The sequence below is a fragment of the Catharus ustulatus genome, chromosome 27 (genome assembly GCF_009819885.2).
Source record: "Catharus ustulatus isolate bCatUst1 chromosome 27, bCatUst1.pri.v2, whole genome shotgun sequence".
Lineage (NCBI taxonomy): Eukaryota > Metazoa > Chordata > Aves > Passeriformes > Turdidae > Catharus > Catharus ustulatus.
The window spans coordinates 1,829,251-1,845,341 of record NC_046247.1 but is presented as its reverse complement, the minus strand read 5'-3'; the positions used below and the strand labels follow the sequence as shown (position 1 = coordinate 1,845,341).

Genomic DNA, 16,091 nt, shown 5'->3' with positions numbered 1-16,091 from the left:
CTGAGCCCGAGCTGAGTCAGAGCAGAGGATGCTCCATCCTCAAGCTCCTCATTATCCCGCTGCCCCAGGGCTTTCCCACGAGCCTCATCCAGCCGGGCCGTGGGACCTGGAAGAGGTGTTTGTTTATTTTTTTTCCGTCATCCCTGAAGGGTTGTAATTAAAATTAGAGCGTCCACGAGGCACTGGGCAGAGATTCATCTCCTCGCCGAGGCCTCAGCGCCCAGGAGAGTGGGAGGGAAAGAGGGAAGAGATGGAAATGCTTCCATCAGCCGATCCCTGGGGTTGGCAGAGGTCACACCTGAGCGTTTCTCAATTCTTCCCCTCCACGCTGCTGTCGCGTGGCGGTGTTGCGGCAATTCCTGCCGGCTTTGCCCGTCTCCAAGAGGAATTCCAGGCAGGAATTTCACTGAGCAGTGTGGGAATGGAGGGATGGGGACGGGATTGGGTCGGGCAGCACCTGGAGAGGAGCTGGCATCGGGGAGCTGCCAGGCTGCGGAGCTGCTGCCGGAGGAGCAGCAGAGGCTCCCGCACCGCTCTGCGCTGCCTTGTGACTGCGAAATGAATGTGCTTAATATAGGCCAAGCGAAAAGAGCGAGCCCGAAATAGAAGCCCTTCCCCAGAAAGCGCCGCAGCTCCGGCGGGAGCAGTCACAAGGTACCTGCCGTGGCACGGGGGGGCTGTGCCAGGTGTGCCCGTGCCTGGCTGCACATCCCGCCTTGTCCCCAAGGTCACCTCCCCCCGAAGCGCAGCAGGGCAGGGATGGGGCAGAGCCCCCCGGGTTGGGGTTGGGGTGGGCTGGGGGGGTGGATGAGGGGGGCTGAACCCCCAAATCCTGCGATCCCAAATCCTGTGATCCCAGCTCATGCTGCAGGGGTTGGATGGAATTGGGATGGGCTGGGGGGGTGGCTGGAGGGGGCTGAACCCCCAAATCCTGTGATCCCAGTTTGGTGGTGCAGGGGATGGGGTTGGGATGGGGTTGGGGTTGGGATTGGGATGGGCTGAGGGGGCTGAGCCCCCAAATCCTGTGATCCCTGTTTGGTGGTGCAGGGGATGGGATTGGGATGGGCTGTGGGGGTCACATCCCCAAATTCTGTGATCCCAACCCCCGTGATCCCAGCTCGGTGCTGCAGGGGATGGGGTTGGGGTGGGCTGGGGGGGTGGCTGAGGGGGGCTGAACCCCCAAATCCTGTGATCCCTGCTGGGTACTGCAGGGGATGGCATTGGAATGGGCCCCCCAAATCCTGTGATCCCAGCTCGTGCTGCAGGGGATGGGGTTGGGATGAGCTGGGGGTTGGCTGGAGGGGGCTGAACCCCCAAATCCTGTGATCCCAGTTTGGTGGTGCAGGGGATGGAGTTGGGATGGGCTGGGGGTGTGGCTGGAGGGGTCACATCCCCAATCCTGTGATTCCAGCTCAGTACTGGGCTCGGTGCTGCAGGGGATGGGATTGGAATGGGGTTGGATGGAATTGGGATGGGCTGAGGGGGTGGCTGGAGGGGGCTGAACCCCCAAATCCTGTGATCCCAGCTCGTGCTGGGCTGGATGCTGCAGGGGATGGGGTTGGGATGGAATTGGGATGGGCTGAGGGGGCTGCACCCCCAAATTCTGTGATCCCAGCTCGGTGCTGCAGGGGATGGCATTGGGATGGACCCCTCAAATTCTGTGATCTCAGTTCATGCTGGGCTTGGTGCTACAGGGGATGGGATTGGGATGGGGTTGGGATGAGCTGAGGGAGTGGCCAGGGGGGCTGAACCCCCAAATCCTGGGATGCCAACTCGTGTTGGGCTCAGTGCTGCAGGGGATGGGGTTGGGATGGGCTGGGGGGTCACATCCCAAATCCTGTGATCCCAGCTCGGTGTTGCACTGGATGGGGTTGGGATTGGGGTTGGGATGGGGTTGGGATGGGGTTGGGATGAGCTGTGGGGTCACATCCCCAATCCTGTGATCCCAGCTCCGTGCTGGGCTGGGATAGGATTGGGATCATTCCTGCCCGTGCTGCTGCTGGGGTTGAGGTTTGGGATGGGAAGGAGAGGGAAGGGGAGGCTCTGGGGGCTGCTGCCACACTCGAGGATCTCTCTTTTCCCCGGGCAATATCGGATATTCCCGTTCTCCTGAGCCAGGGCAGATTTTGGGGGTCACAGCAGCCCCGGCGCTGCTTTTCTGCTCCCCTTGTGCTGCTCTGGCAGCTCCTCCCGATGGGATCCAAACACAAAAAACCAAAAATCATCGCGGGTCCCTTCCCTGACCCCACAGAGCTCCCAGCTCAGGGGGCACCGTGTCTCCAATCCCCTTTTTGGGGCTCTGACCCTTTCCCTGCAGTCACTCGTGACCTTCCCAGCGCTGCTGATGGTTTTTAATCCAGCTCGGCCGGGAAAATGGGCCAGGAGGGGCTGAGAGTTCAGCGCTGGAGCTTTGGCAGGTATAAAGGGAAAAGCCAGAAATCCCTCCCTGCTAATCTCAGCCAGGGATCTGTGGGAAGCTCTGCTGCTCCAGCCTGCGGCCCCCAGGAGGGGTCTGGGGAGATAAAATAAACCCATCACTGCAGATTGTAGCATTAATGCTGGAGAAACCCCAAAATCCAGCCTTTAAATTCCTAATTTTCATAATTTGGGTTCTTTAACCCCAAAATCCAGCCTTTGAATTCCTGCTTTTCATAATTTGGGTTCTTTAACCCCAAAATCCAGCCTTTAAATTCCAAATTTTGTAATTTGGCTTCTTTAACTCCAAAATCCAGCCTTTAAATTCCTAATTTTCATAATTTGAGTTCTTTAACCCCAGAATTCAGCCTTTAAACTCCTGCCTTTCATAATTTGGGTTCTTTAACCCCAAAATCCAACCTTTAAACTCCTAATTTTCATAATTTAGATTCCTTAACCCCAAAATCCAACCTTTAAACTCCTAATTTTCATAATTTGGGTTCTTTAACCCCAAAATCCAACCTTTAAATTCCTAATTTTCATAATTTGGGTTCTTTAATCCCAATATCCAGCCTTTAAACTCCTGCATTTCATAATTTGGGCTCTTCAACCCCAAAACCCAGCCTTTAAACTCCTGCATTTCATAATTTGGGTTCTTTAACCCCAAAATCCAGCTTTTAAATTCCTAATTTTCATAATTTGGGTTCTTTAACTCCAAAATCCAGGCTCAACCTTTAAATTCCTAATTTTCATAATTTGGATTCTTTAACCCCTGACCCCAACACGGCTCTACAAGGACCCAGGGCAACTCCTGAGCCCCATAAATCTAAATCACATCCCAAAATCCATTTAAAAATTCCCCAAGGAGCAGAGACATCCCGCAGATCTGTTCAGATGCAAATTTACAGGCTCTGTCCTGGGGTTTGTTTTTTTTTTATTCACAAAGCTCTTGGGTTTTTGATTCACAAAGCTCTCGGGTTTTTGATTCACAAAGCTCTTGGGTTTTTAATTCACAAAGCTCTCGGGTTTTTAATTCACAAATTCTTGCCCAAGGGCTGGGACAAGGTGAAGGCGACCTTGGGGTGGTTGGGTTGGAGCAGGGAAGGAGGAAAATTCAAGGAGAACCCACAGGGAAAGGAGATAAAAGGCACAGGGCACAGCTGGATGTGAGTTTTGTTTCTTTTTCTGATTGTGGAATTTAAAAAGGGGTTGGAAAATTCGTTTCCTGCCAGGGCCAAATTGAGGGAATTCCCCCAAGGCACCAAAGCTCTGCCAAGAGCTCGGTATCAGCAGTGTAAATTGATTATTGGAGTGATTTTTCAGCCTCTAGGTGTTGGTTTTTTGGAGCTGCTCAGGTGTTTTTCTGCCTGGGCTCTGGGGGAAACTGAGGCCACCTGGAAATATTCAGATTTCGCCCCAAATCTGAGGAAAATTCTGAATTATCGAAGGAAAAGCTGGGCCTTGTGGGTCCTGTTGGTAGCTCAAGGAGCATTTTTATTGCTCAGAAATAAAAGCAGAATAAATCCTTGGTTTCAGTCATTTTCCACAGCTTTGGCTCGCTGCTGAGGAAGATTTGAGTTTGTAACGGCTTCAGTGGTGACTTAAAAATTTTGAAAGCTTGAAACTGACAGTAAAAATAAAAATAAAAAATAAAAAGAATAATAAAAAAAACCCCACAAACCCCAGGGCTTCCTGTGGGATCATTCCCACCTGGACAGGAGCACAAAAAAATGAGATTAAAATCCAAAAAATATTGCAAAACCAGAGCAGGGAGATAAAAAAAAAAAACCAAAAACAAACCCACAACCCCCGATTTTATCTCGATTTCACATCAGCAGGAAGGCAGCTCCGGGCAGGAAGCTCCAAACAATGCTTTATTGGCAAGTGAAAACCAGATTTTCATGAACTTTTCCAGCAAAACTCAGCTCAGGAAGCAACAATTCCACATTAAACAAAACCAGAGGCTCTGCATGTGTTGATGACCAAAATTTTCTATTTTTTTCTATTTTCTATCTATTTTCTATTTATTCTATTTCTATTTTTCTATTTTTCTGGATCCTAAATCTCCCCTGGGTTTTTTTTTTTTGTCCCTTCCTTTCCCTCTCCCAGCCCCTTTTGTGGCATTTTTATTTTTTATTTTTATTTTTTTATATTTTTATTTTTATTATTTTTATTTTTATTTTTTTTTTTATTTTTATTTTTATTTTTTTTTTTATTTTTATTTTTATTTTTATTTTTATTTTTATTTTTATTATTTTTTTTTATTTTTATTTTTATTTTTATTTTTTTTCTGTTAAAACAGGCCCCACATTCCTGTCTCCTTTCCCTGCCTTTCATTAAGAGCTTTTCAATCTAATAAAAATAATTTCCTCACCCAGCTCTGCACTTTACCAGCCCTGAGAGGTTTTTTTGGCAGTTTTTGGAGCTGTTTGCCGGGGCTAAAATAAAATATATTTATTTTTGTATCTCTATTTAAATATCTCCTCCCAAAGGAATTGATGTTGGGACTGCAATAATTTTATTCCATCGATTTCCCTCGCTTGATTAATTAAATTAATCTTGTGTTAGCTACTTGGAGAGCTTGATTTTATTTCCAGAACTTTGGAAAGTTGGGAGAGCTGAGGAGTTTTCCTGGTTTTTTCCTCTTTTTTCTCATGTTTCTCATGGGGTTTTTTTCTGATTTTTTTCCTGGTTTTTTATGGGGTTTTTTTCTGCTTTTTTCCTGCTTTTTCCCACTTTTTTCCTCCTTTTTTTCTTTCTTTTTTCCTTCTTTTTTCCTGCTCTTTTCCTGTTTTTTCCCACTTTTTCTCTGTTCTTTTTCTGCTTTTCTCCTGCTTTTTTTCCTGGTTTTTTTCCTCTTCTCTTCCTGCTCTTTTCCTGCCTTTTTTCTGCTTTTCTTCTGCTTTTCTCCCACCTTTTTCTTACTTTTTCCCTGTTCTTTTCCTGCTCCTTTCCTGCTTTTTTTCCTTTCCCCCCCTCTTTTTTCCTGCTTTTTTTCCTACCTTTTTCTTACTTTTTCCTGCTTTTTTCCTGCTTTTTTCCCTGCTTTTTTCCCTGCTTTTTTTCTGCTTTTTTTTCTGCTTTTTTGGGAGAGCTCCAGGTACAGCAGGAGGAAGAGGAGGAGGCTTCAATCTCTGTCTCCTGAGTGGAGCAAATGAAATCCTAGTGCAGGGAAAAAAAGAAAAAAAAATTAAAAGGTGATTCAAAAATTTTTTTTCTTCTTTTTAATTTTTTTTTTAATTGTTGCTCCCCTGAGTTTTGCTTCCTGAGCATCCCCTGGCTGGGATGGAATTCCCTGAGGAACTGGGGCTGGCCTGGGAGTGTTCAAGGCCTGGGACAGAGGGAGGTGTCCCCAGGAGGTGACAAAAGTCCCTCCCAAATCATTCCAGGGCTCCATGTGCTGCTGGGATGGGATTTTGGGGAGGAATTCCTGGCTGGGATGGAATTCCCAGATTTGCTGGGGCTGCCCCTGCATCCCTGGAATGTCCAAAACCAGTTTGGATCACTGGGACAGTGGGAGGTGTCCCTGCCATGACAGGGGTGGCACTGGGTGGGATTCAGGTCCCTCCCAACCCAACCCAAAATATTCTGGGAATGAATGGATGGGATTTTGGGAAGGAATTCCTGGCTGGGATGGAATTCCCAGGTTTTTCTGTGGCTGTCCCTGCATCCCTGGAGTGCCCAAGCCCTGGGACAGTGGGAGATGTCCCTGGGTGTCACTGGATGGGATTTCAGCTCCTTCCACCCCAAACCATTCCACGTTTCACCTCTCCTGCTCTCCAACTCCCTGCCCCGTTAAACTTCCATCCCCATCCCCAAAAGAAATTCCTTTCTCACCATCCCATAACCACATTTCGAGGCATTTTCTGCCGGATATCCCAAATTTCCAACATCCCCATCCGTGTGACACCGCGAGGGCTCAAACCCCGCTCCGGGCTCCTGACTCAGCCCCGCATTCCTGGGAAAATCCTGACTCACCCAGCCCGGCTTTAATTACGGGCTCTGCCCATCTCGGCAGCGTGGGAACCGGAGCCATTAAGCCCCTAAAAGCTCCCGATCACTCCCAATCCATTAATATTTTTAATTAGTTAAGCCGGGCTCCTCTTTTCTGTCGCCGGGCTCGTGTTCTCCACAGCTCCATTATATAATGATCCCCTCGCTGCTGTAATCCCGAGCTCTTTTATATTTATTTTTATTTTTAAATTTGAATTTTATGTCATTACACCTCATCCCAGTGCCCATCAGGAGGAGAAGGGCACAGCAAATTTGGGATTCCCAATTTCCCCGAGCAGATCGAGGCGCGCCCGGGCTGGGTTTGGGGTTTGGGGTTTTTTGGGGACCCCGGTGCCGTTTGGGGCGGTTTGGGGGGGCGGTTGTGGAGGGGTTAAAAAGCCCCAAAAAGCCGTTGGCAGCTTTGGCGAGCCCCGGTGTCCCCTCCCTGCGCTCTGCCTCTGGTTCCCGGTGTCCCTGTCCCTTCCTGCCAAGGAAACCATCGCCACGGCAACCCCGGAGCTCCGGGCTGTGCCTCGGGGCTGCGCTGCCGTCCCCAGCTCCACGGTGAGTGGCTCGGGCAGGGCTGGCCCTGGTGGCCACCCTGGTGGCCCGTGGCTAGCGGAGGAGGTCACCCAAGTGTCCCCTCGAGGCTCAAAAATGAGTGGTGGGAGGGGGTGGCTGGGTGGAGGTGTTGTCACCTGCCTTGGGTTGGGGACGTGTCCTGCTGTCCTGGCTGGCCCTGTGTCCTCGGGGATGGTTTGGGATGGATCACAACCCCTCCTGATCCAAATTTTCCGTGCTCTTTCCGTGCTCTCTGTCCCCTCTCGGGGCGTGGTGTCCCCAGGATCGCTGTGGTGTCACCACGGGGGGACATTCCCAGTGCCACGGGGAGGGGGACAAAGCTCCAGCCTGGTGGGAAGGGCTCCATGGGGACATTCCCAGTGCCATATTCCAGCCTGGTGGGAAGAGCTCTGTGGGGACATTCCCAGTGGCACATGGAGGGGACAAAGCTCCAATCTGGTGGGAAGGGTTCCATGGGGACATTCCCAGTGCCACATGGAGGGGGACAAAGCTCCAGCCTGATGGAAAGGGCCCTGTGGGGACATTCCCAGTGCCACATGGAGGGGGACAAAGCTCCAGCCTGGTGGGAAGGGCTCTGTGGGGACATTCCCAGTGACACATTCCAACCTGGTGGGAAGGGCTCCATGGGGACATTCCCTGTGCCATGTGGAGGGGACAAAGCTCCAGCCTCGTGGGAAGGGCTCTGTGGGGACATTCCCAGTGCCACAAGGAGGGGACACAGCTCCAGCTTGGTGGGAAGGGCTCCATGGGGACATTCCCAGTGCCACGGGAAGGGGACAAAGCTCCAGCCTGGTGGGAAGGCTCCATGGGGACATTCCCAGTGCCACGGGAAGGGGACAAAGCTCCAGCCTGGTGGGAAGGGCTCCATGGGGACATTCCCAGTGGCACATGGATTGGGGACAAAGCTCCAGCCTGGTGGGAAGGGCTCTGTGGGGACATTCCCAGTGGCACATGGAGGGGACAAAGCTCCAGCCTGGTGGGAAGGGCTCCTCTGAGCTGTGGGGGAAACAGCTCAGCTCTGGGATAAATGGGATTGAAGAGCTGGAGGAGGAAATGACGGCTCTGGGAGCTGAGCTGGGGGTGCTGGCTCCCACTGGGGGTGACCCTGGCTGTCCCCTTGTCCCCAGGGCAGGATGAAGCTGCTGGGGGCTGTGCTGGTGACGCTCACCCTGCTCCTCCCCGGGGCCTGGGGCAGCCAGGAAACGCGGACCTGCGTCTTCCAGAGCCTGACTGAGGAAGACAGGAAGTTCTGCAGGTGAGAGGAAATCCCTGGAATTCCATCCCAGTCAGGAATTCCTCCCCAAAATCCCATCAAAGCAGCACATGGAGCCCTGGAATGATTTGGGTTGGAGGGGATCCCAAAGTTCATTTGGTCCCACCGTGGGTCCCACAGCTCCCACTGTCCCAGATTATCCCAACCTGGAATTCTTGGACATTCCAGGGATGCAGGGGCAGCCCCAGCAAATCTGGGAATTCCATCCCAACCCCTCAACTCTCCCAGCTGGGAATTCCTTCCCCAAAATCTGCTGGAGAATGCTGAAATTCCTGCTGCTCCTTGTGAGAGCGAGCAGAACCCGAGCTGCCATTATCCCACCCTCACATCCCACAGCTCCTGCCCAGCGTTCCCAACCCATCCTAAACCCATCCCAACCCCATCCCAACCCCATTTCCCATCTCCAACCCCTCCCCAGCATCCCAAGCCCATCCCAACCCCAATTCCCATTTCCTACCCAGCAATCCCAACCCCATCCCAGCCCTATCCCAATCCCAATTCCCAGCTCCTGCCCAGCATTCCAACCCCATTCCAACCTCAATTCCCACCTCCAGCTTCTCCCCAGCATCCCAACCCCATCCCAACCCCATCCCAACCTCAATTCCCACCTCCATCCCCTGCCCAGCATTCCCAACCAAATCCCAACTCCAATTCTGAGCTCCTGCCCAACATTCCCAACCCCATCCTGATCCCAATTCCCATCTCCTGCCCAGCAATCCCAACCCCATCCCAACCCCATCCAAACCCTACCCCAAACCCATCCCAACCCCATCCTGACCCCAATTCCCAGCTCCAGCTCCTGCCCAGCGTTCCAAACCCCAATTCCCAAACCCATCCCAACCCTAGTTCCCTGCTCCTGCCCAGCATCCCCAAACCCATCCTGACCCCATCCCGACCCCAATTCCCACCTCCAGCTTCTCCCAGCATTCCCAACCCCATCCCAACCCCAAATCCCAGCTCGTGCCCGGCATCCCAACGCCATCCTGATCCCAATTCCCACCTCCATCTCCTGCCCAGCATTCCCAACTCCATCCCAACCCTAATTCCCACCTCCAGTTCCTGTCCAGCATTCCCAACCCAATCCCAACCCCATCCTGACCCCAATTCCCACCTCCAGCTCTTCCTCAGCAATCCCAACCCCATCCTGATCCCAATTCCCAGCTCCTGCCCAGCAATCCCAACCCCATCCCGGTCCCAATTCCCAGCTCCCACCCCATTGTACTCCTGTCCCGTTTCCCAGGGGGGATCTGGAAATCATCTACCCCGAGGTGGGGGACGTGGGCTGCACCTACATCCCCAAGTGCCACGGCTACCGCCAGCGCCTGAGCCTGGAGTGGGGCGAGCCCCGCGTGCGCTTCCCCCGCGCCAAGAAGGTGAGAGAGCCGGGACTGGGATTGGGGTTGGGATCAACATCAGGATTGGGATTGGGGTCGGGATTGGGATTGTGACGATTTTTCCTGGGATCTGAATCGAGATTGGCATCGGGATTGCAATGATTTTTCCTGAGATCAAGATCACTTTTCCTGGGATCAGGATTGGGATCGAGATCAGAATTGGGATTGGGATCAGGATTGTGATGGTTTTTCCTGGAATCGGAATCGAGATCAGCATTGGCACCAGGAGTGGGATGGGGATTGGGATTGCACTGACTTTTCCTGGGATCAGAATCAGGATTGGCATCGGGATTGCAATGATTTTTCCTGAGATCGGGATTGGGATTGGGATCAGCATCAGGATTGGGATTGTGATGATATTTCCTGGGATCAGAACTGGGAATGGCATCGGCATCAGGATTGGGATTGGGATTGTGATTGTGATGAGTTTTCCTGGGATCAGAATCGGGATTGGTATCAGGATTGCAACGACTATTCCTGAGATCGAGATCGCTTTTCCTGGGATCGGGATTGGGATCAGCATCGGCATCAGGATTGGGATCAGGATTGGGATTGTGATGAGTTTTCTTGAGCTCAGAATTGGAATTGGCATCGGGATTGCAATGATTTTTCCTGAGATCGGGATCAGGATCGGGATTGGGATCAGCATCAGGATTGGGATTGTGATGATTTTTCCTGGGTTCAGAATTTGGATCAGCATCGGCATCAGCATTTGGATCGGGATTGGGATTGCACCGATTTTTCCTAGGATCAGAACTGGGATTGGCATTGGGATTGCAATGACTTTTCCTGAGACTGGGATTGGGATCAGAATCAGGATTGGGATCAGGTTTGGAATTGGGATTGCACCGATTTTTCCTGGGATCAGAATCGGGATTGGCATCGGGATTGCAATGAATTTTCCTGAGATCGAGATCACTTTTCCTGGGATTGGGATTGAGATCAGCATCGGCATCAGGATTGGGATCGTGATAGGTATTGCGCCGATTTTTCCTGGGATCAGAATTGGGATTGGCATCAGGATTGCAACGACTTTTCCTGAGATCGGGATTGGCGTTGGGATCGGGATTGCAACAACTTTTCCTGGGATCAGAATCGGGATTGGCATGGGGATTGGAATGATTGGGATTGGAGGGGGGGAAATCCCGGTGCTGCTGTTTCCTCCTGTCACCACCAGGTGGCAGCATTGAACTGCCCGAGCTGCAGCGCCGCCCGGACTGGGAGAAACTGGGAGAAACTGGGAAAGAACTGGGAAAGAACTGGGAGAAACTGGGAAAGGGGAACTGGGACAACTGGGAGAACTGGGAGAGGGGAACTGGGGAGGAACTGGGAGAGAGGAACTGGGAGAAACTGGGAGAACTGGGAGAGAGGAACTGGGAGAAACTGGGAGAGAGAAACTGGGAGAACTGGGATAAACAGGGAGAGAGGAACTGGGAGAAACTGGGAGAACTGGGAGAGAGGAACTGGGAGAAACTGGGAGAGAGAAACTGGGAGAACTGGGATAAACAGGGAGAGAGGAACTGGGAGAAACTGGGAGAGAGGAACTGGGAGCACTGGGATAAACTGGGAGAGAGGAACTGGGAGAAACTGGGAGAAACTGGGAGAAACTGGGAGAGAGGAACTGGGAGCACTGGGATAAACTGGGAGACAGAAACTGGGAGCGCTGGGATCTCCTGTGGGCCGTGCTGAGGGGACAACACCCGCGCTGCCATTGGGGTATTTTGGGGCCGTGCCCTGCTGCCATCCCAGGACTGCCAAACCCCAGAACTCCCCTCTGGCACCCCAAACCCGCCCAGTCCCGATAATTCCTGTCCCGATAATTCCTGTCCTTGCCTCGGGCAGCCCCAGCCCTGCAGCTGCCGAGGCAGAATCGCCTTCGGGCTGTGAACAATCCGATTTTTTTTCCCCCGCCTCTGGGAAGTCCCTTCCCCCTGCGGGTCACATGGTTGGACGGAGAACTTTTCCTAAAAATGTCTGATTTTTCCCAAAAAGAGAGAAAAATAAGAAATCCTCCTTTCTGGCAGAGGCTGCTGCACTCAGACCCATCCCCAGTGTTCCAGGGGTTTGAGGTTTCCCAGGGATGTTTTTCCAGGGATGTGGGCAGATGTTTTTTTCCTTTCATTTTAATCCTGGAGAAGGGAAGGGATTCTGTGGGGATGGAATTCTGCTGGGGGAAGGGTTTTGGGGATGAGAGCCAGACCCTCACAGGATGTGCATCCCAAAATCCACAACAAAAAAAAAACAGGGGAGGGAAAATGCCCTGGCTGAGCTGGGAGATGGCAGTTGTTTGTGTTGGGCTGGAATTCCAGCTGTGGCACCTGTTTGTTTATTTTGGGCTGGAATTCCAGCTGTGACACCTGTTTGTTTTGGGCTGGAATTCCAGCTGTGGCACCTGTTTGTTTTGGGCTGGAATTCCAACTGTGGCACCCATTTATTTTGGGCTGGAATTCCATCTGTGGCAGTTGTTTATTTTGGGCTGGAATTCCAGCTGTGGCACCTGTTTGTTTATTTTGGGCTGGAATTCCAGCTGTGGCACCCATTTATTTTGGGCTGGAATTCCAGCTGTGGCACCTGTTTGTTTATTTTGGGCTGGAATTCCAGCTGTGCCTCCTTGAACTGAGGTGGCATCTGAGGACACAGGTCCTGTGTCCTGCACACAGCTGGGAATGATCCAGCTGTGGTATCCAAATTTTTGGAAGGGGCTGGGTGGCCTTAAACCCCTCGCTCTGAGTTTCCTCAGTTTTGGTTTTTTTGGTTTTTTTTGGTTTTTTTTGGGTTTTTTTGGTTTTTTTTTAATATAGGAAAATACAATTTTCTTACTCCTAAACCTCTAAGGAAGTTTTGGGAAATTATTTTTTCCCCTCCTCAACTCGCCCTAAATTGAGTGGGAACAAGAGCTGTGGCATGAGAGTTGCTTTTATGCTTTACAGGGTTATTTCTAAACTCAGGAAATTCGATTATCCCTAATTTATTCCCAAATGAGAGTGGGAAAATTTGGTGAAGCGCCGAGATCTCCGTCTCCCTGCGGTGCTCCAGTGGCTCTGGTGATCCTGGATGGGGTGGGGAGGGCTGGAGATGCTTTTCCCATCCAAATCTGAAAATCTCGGGGTTTGAGGATGCAAACTTGTGTAGGAAGTGTCGGCTCTCTGTGGAACACTTCGTCTCTTCGAGAAAAACAAGCACCAAAAAAGCCAAATGCGGAGTGTTTGTTTTTCTCTCTAGAAATATTTATCGGTTTTCTGACGGCTGAGGGGGAATGGGAGGTTTCCCATCCTCATCCCAGATATTTGGGATGGGTTTGGAGTCACCTTTGTGCCCAAGGTCCCTCCCTGCAGCTCCTCAGCGAAGGTTTGGGGTGAAGGAGCTCAGAGCGGGGTGGAATCTTGCAAAGCTGAGCTCTGATGGCAGCAAAACCCGGCCTGGAGGATTTTAATGCATCGTTTTAGGGTGGATTTGAGTATTTTGTCATGATTAAACACTGAACTGTCAATCCCAGCTTTATGAAATATCAAAAAATCGATTTTGGGGCGGTTTTTAGTGCTGTGAGGTCACCTGTGGTGTGTGGGGGAATCTCTGTGAGGAACAGGCTCAGGGAAAGGAGTCAGGAGAGTGCTTATGGATGGCTTGGATACCCTGGAAAACTTTTAACTGCTCTGTCCTGGTGGGCAGAGACCTGGGAATGTCTGGAGATCAGCCCTGGGAGGTTTGGGATGTTCAATCCTTGGGAGATCAGCCCTGGAATATTTGGGATGTTCAATCCATGTAAGATCAACCCTGGGATTTTCAGGGTGTTCAGTCTGTGAGAGATCAGCCCTGAGATGTTTGAGATATTTAATCCATGGGAGATCAGCCCTGGGATGTTCAATCCTTGTGAGATCAGCCCTGGAATGTTTGGGATGTTCAATCCATGTGAGATCCACCCTGGGATGTTTGGGATATTTAATCCATGGGAGATCAACCCTGGCTGTTTGGGATGCTCAGTCCATGGAAAATCTGCCCTGGGATTTTCAGGGTGTTCAGTCTGTGAGAGATCAGCCCTGAGATGTTTGGGATTTTCCATCCATGGGAGATCCACCCTGGGATGTTTGGGATATTTAATCCACGAGAGATCAGCCCTGGAATGTTTGGGATATTTAATCCTTGGGAGATCAGCTCTGGGATGTTTGGGATGTTTGATTCATGGGAGATCAGCCCTGGGATGTTCAGTCCTTGTAAGATCAGCCCTGGGATGTTTGGGATGTTTGATCCATGGGAGATCAGCCCTGGGATGTTCAGTCCTTGTGAGATCAGCCCTGGGATGTTCAGTCCATAGGAGATCAACCCTGGGATGTCCAGGATGTTTGATCCATGGGAGATCAGCCATGGGATGTTTGGGGTGTTTGATCCACGGGAGATCAGACCTGAGATGTTCCATCCATGGGAGATCAGTCCTGGAATGTCCAGGATGTTTGATCCAGGGGAGATCAGCCCTGGGGTGTTTGGGATGTGAGAAATCAGCCCAGGGATGTTCAGGATGTTTGATCCATGGGAGATCAGACCTGGGATGTTTGGGATATTTAATCCACGGGAGATCAACCCTGAGATGTTCCATCCATGGGAGATCAGCTCTAGGATGTTTGGGATATTTAATCCATGGGAGATCAGCCCTGGGATGTTCAGTCCATAGGAGATCAGTCCTGGGATGTCCAGGATGTTTGATCCATGGGAGATCAGCCATGGGATGTTTGGAATATTTAATCCATGGGAGATCAGCCCTGGGATGTCCAGGATGTTTGATCTATGGGAGATCAGCTCTGGGATGTTCAGGATGTTTGATCTATGGGAGATCAGCTCTGGGATGTTCAGGATGTTTGATCCATGGGAGATCAGCCCTGGGGTGTTTGGGATGTGAGAAATCAGCCCAGGGATGTTCAGGATGTTTGATCCACAAGAGATCAGACCTGGGATGTTTGGGATATTTAATCCACGGGAGATCAACCCTGAGATGTTCCATCCATGGGAGATCAGCTCTAGGATGTTTGGGATATTTAATCCACGGGAGATCAGCCCTGAGATGTTCAGTCCATAGGAGATCAGTCCTGGGATGCTCAATCCTCACTGGAAAACTCTCCTGAGCACATCCCAATCCCCCTTCAGGTCCCACTGACCTCCAAACCCCAAACACCCAAGCACCCACAGCACCTTCCCAAAATCCCCAAGGAGGAGCTGCTGGCGGCCCTTTCCCAGGCCAGGGACGCGGGAGAACATCTGCAACGACGGGAAACGCATCCTCCTTGTCCTGCCTCGATATTGCTTCGCTCAAGCAAAAATAAATTGGAAAAGAAAATTGGCCCTCGCACCAATTTGGGGCAGTTTCTCGATTGTGCAGCGAAGCAAAGCCCCCAAGGATGATGGATCGCTGCATTAACCCAAAGCCGCGTCCCCTGATTCCCTTTTATTACCACTCGTGGTGGCAGACAGAAAAACAGATTACACTGGAGATCAAATCGATAGGAACTTTATTTACTGGCCTTTTAAAAACATATTTCTGGGCTTTATAAAAACATACGGCAGATGCCAGGGATGGGCCTTGTCTCCTTGTTAAAAAGCAATTTACCTGTGCTGGAGCTGCTACCTTTTACCTGTTCCTCCAGATTTATTTTCATCCCAAGGTTTGACAACTTCCTCAGAGGCTCCTTTGGGCCGTGCCATCACTTTTTTAGGATGCAGGAAGGAATTGGATCTTTTTTTCCCCTGACAAAATCTAGGAATAAAGTGTTTTTCTCAGGGTTCCACCCCAAACTCAACTTTTTAAAACTTATTTTTGCGAGCGCATTTGCACATCCCTGAGCTCAGCTCCTTCTTGCTGCCCCACAACTCTCTGGGATTTCCATGCTGGAACGAAGTGGAAAATTCCCCCCATGGGATGGGACCCTCAGGGGTGGCTTTGAGCTGCACCCAGCATCTTTTGGTGCCTAAACCTGTGAGCAGCACCCAGGGGTGCTGCTGTGGGGCTGGGAATTGGAGCTGTGCCCTCAGGAATCAGCCCAGGGAGGGAAGAGCAGAAGGAGATTCTCCCAAAAATCCACAGTAACTCCACTCTGGTTATTTTCTTTGATTTTCTCCCCTTTTTGTAAAGCCTTGGTGGCCTGGTTGGGGACAGGCCCTGCTTGGGGACAGGCCCTGAAATAAATAGGACCAGGAGAGCAGATGCTTTGTAAGGCCTTTATTAGGAAATCAGCTTGGGTGGGGAACTCAAGAGGTCGCAGGCGCCGCCGCTCTCCCAGTGGACAATCCAGAAGAGCAGAGCACCTTTAGTGCAGCTTTGTCTGCTTAGGCACAGCTGGGGCTTCCATCCTCACGAGAATCCCAAAAAAATCAGTTTTCACTCTTTGTCCAGGGGTGTTATGTTGGTAGGGACTGTTCAGGTCATGGCGATGGTCTCAAAACAGCTT

At 51.0% G+C, this 16,091-nt stretch overlaps 1 protein-coding gene across 2 annotated transcripts in view; it reads left to right on the top strand.

Annotated features, from left to right (window-relative positions):
• Positions 1–455: 455 nt before the first annotated feature.
• The window catches only part of PEBP4 (phosphatidylethanolamine binding protein 4), a 98,973-nt gene continuing 83,337 nt past the window's right edge, over positions 456–16,091 (top strand). Inside the window, exons 1-3 of one of the 2 annotated variants that reach the window (XM_033081477.2) lie at positions 456–654; positions 8,118–8,245; positions 9,504–9,636. In XM_033081477.2, coding sequence (XP_032937368.1) covers positions 8,124–8,245; positions 9,504–9,636 — 255 coding nt within the window. In that variant the 5' untranslated portion in view covers positions 456–654; positions 8,118–8,123. Of the gene's footprint in view, positions 655–6,864; positions 6,973–8,117; positions 8,246–9,503; positions 9,637–16,091 lie in introns of those variants that run through there. The other variant, XM_033081476.2, reaches the window with a different exon arrangement.